Below are 4,290 nucleotides of genomic sequence, written 5' to 3'. Positions count from 1 at the left end.
ACGACATTATCCCCTCCTTAAGCTGATTCTAGTCCTCTAGAATTCCTTGCCTTGTACCAAGTCTTGAACTTGTCAGGTTGAAGAGTAGCAAGCTTCAATCGATCTCCGTGAACCAGGTCTAGCTTGACTTCTCCCTTAGCGTTCTCCAACTGGTACGTTCCCAAAGGACAACATCGGACTATCTTGAACGGTCCTTCCCAACGTGGCTCAAACTTTTGTTTATCCTGGAATCTAACAAGGACAAAATCTCCAACTTGTAGTGGACGTGGATTGACGACGGCATCGTATGTGGCCTTCATTTCACGCGCAGCTGCTTCTTGTCTCGTCTTAACCGCTGCTCGTACTTGTCCAAGTTCCTCCAGTTCACGTGCGGTTTGTTCGGCTCGATCAGACGGATCTTTCGGATCCCACAAGTACGGAGCTGTATCATCCCCTGGGATCTTGGGTTCCCGGCCATACACTAAGTAGAACGGCGACTTTCTGGTAACCGAATGAACCCGTACCCTGCAAGCAAAGAGTGCTTGTGCCAAAAATTGATCCCACTTGTGACGAGCGCCTCGTACATACTTCGTAAGCATTGACCCTAAAAGTCCGTTGAATCGCTCAGTTTTCCCGTTGCTTCGCGGGTGGAATGCCGAAGTCTTAAGATGTCGAATGCGCTGTAGTTCCAAGTATCGCGATATCACTCTTGACATGAACTGAGATCCACGATCGGTCAGAATTTCTGAAGGGCATCCGTAGTTCATCATAATATCAAAGTACAGGAAATTGGCTACTGTTTCTTCGGTGGCGTCAGGTACTGCTCGTGCAACAGGCCAATTTGTTGCGTGATCTATCGCTACAATAATCCACCGATTCCCTTCTCTCGTAACTGGTAATCGTCCGATAAAATCCAATCCCCACCTCTCAAATGGTCCTGGACTCGGTGTCAATGGATTAAGCGGTTCGTGAGCACGCGCGTCGTTCCTTACTAACTGACAATCGGGGCATTGCCTAATAATTTTGGTAATATCCTCTCTCATCGTGGGCCACCATGCTCGAGGTCGTAACAAGTCCAAAATCCCTTGGATCCCTAAGTGTCCATATCCGTTGTGGAACTTATGAATAAGGTCAGCTCGAATAGCAAAGTGTATAAATGGGGCCTTAGCGTCATTAGGTAGCTTGCGGTAGAGTGTGCCAAGCTCTTCGTCGTATTCGAAGTTTACCGCCTCTTGTCTAACACGCTTTCTGATCTCTGTGTCCACTTCCGCTGGTAACGTTCCTTCCTCCAGGAAATCAGGCACTAACTCTGGCCAATCGAACTCGTGCAGATTCAATAATTGTGCTTCCCCCCCCTCACCTAAATTAACCTTAGGTTCCGGAAGGTCACGTCGTCGAGATAACGCGTCTGCAACTGTCATCATGCTCCCTGGTCGATATTCGATTGTAAAGTCGTATTCCTGCAATTCCTCCATCCACCTTGCCATTCTTCGAGACAATTTCTTCTGCCGTTGGAGATGCTTCAAAGAACGATGGTCGGTTCTGACAACAAAGTGCTGTCCCTCTAGGTAACATCTCCAAACTTTTAACGCGTGAACGATCGCAAGAAGTTCCCTCTCGTGCGTCGGATAGTTCTGTTCAGCTGGTGTTAACTTCCTTGATTCAAATGCAATCGGTTGCATTCCGCGTCCTTGGTCCTGCGTCAACACTGCTCCAACTGCATAATCTGATGCATCTGTTGCGACTTCGTACGGCAACGAGGGGTCTGGTGGACTTAATACTGGAGTGCTACATAGTGCGTCTTTTAACGTATAAAAGGCGATCTCCTCCTTTGGTCCCCACGAGATGTCTCGATTATTTCCTTTCAACAAATTCGTGAGTGGTGCTGCAATCTTGGCAAATCCTGCAATGAACCGTCGATAGTAAGATGCAAGGCCCAGAAATTGACGAAGTTCATGCACTGAAGTTGGACGTGTCCACTCTCGAATAGCCCTGACTTTTCCCGGATCAACTGATATTCCTTGATCTGAAATAATATGTCCCACGAATTCGAGTTGCTTTTGAGCAAACGTACATTTCTTCAAATTTGCGATCAACTGGTGCTCCTGAAGTGAGTTCAATACCATTCGCAAGTGCTCCTTATGTTCCCTTAAATCTCGACTGAATATTAGTATATCATCGAGGTATACCAATACAAACTTATCCAGGAACGGCCTAAGAATGCTGTTCATTAGGGCCTGGAAAGTTGGCGGTGCATTGGTTAACCCGAATGGTAATACTAAAAATTCAAATTGTCCATATCGCGTGTTAAATGCAGTTTTATGGACGTCGTCAGGATGTACTCGTATCTGATGGTAACCTGACTTCAAATCTAACTTTGAAAAGATGCGAGCGCCGGCTAGTCTGTCAAAGCATTCGTCTATCCTTGGCAACGGATACTTGTTCTTCACCGTTAAGTTGTTCAAAGCACGGTAATCAACACACATGCGCAAATCTCCGTCTTTCTTCTTGACGAATAAGACAGGTGCTCCCCACGGTGATGCACTCGGTCGTATGTAGCCTTTTTCTAGGAGTTCATCTAGTTGTTTTCGCATGACATCCAACTCCAAAGGGCTCATACGATACGGTGCTCGTGACACAGGCTGAGCGTCTCTCGTATCAATTCTGTGATCTATCTCCCGTCGTGGAGGTAGACTTGCTGGCAGTTCATCGCGAAATACAGTTCCCAAAAACTCTTGCAATATATGCTGTATTTCCATCGGACACTGCTCACTGTTCGTAATCTTTGGTGGGACTAAGAATGCGGCGAAAAGTTGAGCTCCTTTCCTGGCCAACTTATTCGTAGCATGTCTAGAGATCACATAATTGAGATATGAATCTTGCTCTAGATCCTTGCATGTTTTTCTTGGTTCGAGACGTTGTTTCTGTTCCGTTGATCTAATCTGGACGATATTAGCTCGCCAATCAATCTCTGGATTGTGTTCTTTCAACCATGGCCTTCCAAGAATTATATCAAACTTGCTGTTAGGAAGTACTAGCGCAGTAATTCGATGGCTTGTTTCCTTAAAATCAAGATTGAAACTAGCGCTGTCCCGTACTCTAATTGTGTTACCGTTAGCGACCGAAACTAACCGACTTGTTGATTCCCGTCTCCTGGGAAGTTCGCATTCCTTGACTACCCGTTCCGAAACGTAGTCATTTGTTGAACCCGAATCAACCAAGACATTAACCTGTCTTTGCTTTACTCTTGCCGGTACTATCATAAGTGGCTCCGTTGAAATTGCACTACCTTGCTCTTCAACGCGAGGTTCCCGAATCTCTAACAGTGTTGCAGTACTCCTCGGAGATTCGCATTCAAAAGATTGAAGATTGTCAGAAGAGTCTTCGTCTTTTTCCTTTGCCGATTCCTGGCAAATCACCGGTTCAGTATTCGAGTTTTCCGTTTTCCTTGTTGTCATTAAAGCTATGGTTGCTGGTGCCCTCTGCCCTTTGCTTGGACAGTTCCTTTTCATATGACCCGGTTTCTTACAAAAGAAACAGAGACGTTGCTGACGACAACGCACCTCCTCCTCTGTCATCTTCCGCCTAGGTCCCTTGACAACATTAATTGTCGACAGATCCATTGGATCCCCACCAGCATTATCATATCCTTTCCTGGATACCGGTCCTTGGAGAGCTGATCTATGGATAGGCGCTGTAGCCGTCTCATGCCTGGATGCAATTGCCACTGCCTCCTCCAAACTTTCAGGATATCTTAGCCGAACTGCAATGCGGCAATGAGGTTTTAGACCATCGATGAATCGATCGACTGCCTCGTCCTCCGACAAATGAAGTCGACGTGTATATTCCTGGAACTTTGTAATATATTCCATGATCGAGTCTCCCTGTTTCAATCTCTTCAACTGGCCACGCAGTACATGTCTATACTCGCGGTTCTCAAAATTTCTCCTCAAACCTTGAGCAAACTCACTCCACGGTACATTGACTGAATCGCCCGACTTTATGCGATACCAGTGCAAAGCTGCTCCGTCCAAAAGTGTAGTAGCAAATGGAACCTTTCTATCATCAGCGACGTTCCGAGCCTTGAAATAACTTTCCATCCTGAAGATCCACTCGTTTGGGTCTTCCTCGGGTGTCCCTCGGAATACAGGTATACTACCAACAGTAGGTAACCCATGCCTCTCCTCCCGTTCCGCCTGCTCTGGAGCTTTCTTGACGTGATCCATCAGTTCACGACCACTCCGAGCCAACTCATGAACAGAATTAATGAGGTTTCCAATAGCAGCATGATCCATGGTGAAAATATTATAG

The 4,290-nt window shown here is 46.3% G+C and overlaps 1 protein-coding gene across 1 annotated transcript; it reads right to left on the bottom strand.

Annotated features, from left to right (window-relative positions):
• Positions 1 to 17: 17 nt before the first annotated feature.
• On the bottom strand, positions 18 to 4,274 carry VTP21DRAFT_10268 (uncharacterized protein; the record flags this gene model as incomplete). The annotated part of the gene is made up of 1 exon (XM_069389585.1): positions 18 to 4,274. The coding sequence occupies one exon, from the start codon at positions 4,272 to 4,274 to the stop codon at positions 18 to 20; it is 4,257 nt and encodes a 1,418-aa protein (XP_069245451.1).
• Between the last annotated feature and the right edge of the window lie 16 nt (positions 4,275 to 4,290).

This window comes from Calcarisporiella thermophila, assembly GCF_041956535.1.
Source record: "Calcarisporiella thermophila strain CBS 279.70 unplaced genomic scaffold VTP21scaffold_66, whole genome shotgun sequence".
NCBI lineage: Eukaryota > Fungi > Calcarisporiellomycota > Calcarisporiellomycetes > Calcarisporiellales > Calcarisporiellaceae > Calcarisporiella > Calcarisporiella thermophila.
This window is presented reverse-complemented; position numbering and strand designations above follow the sequence as displayed.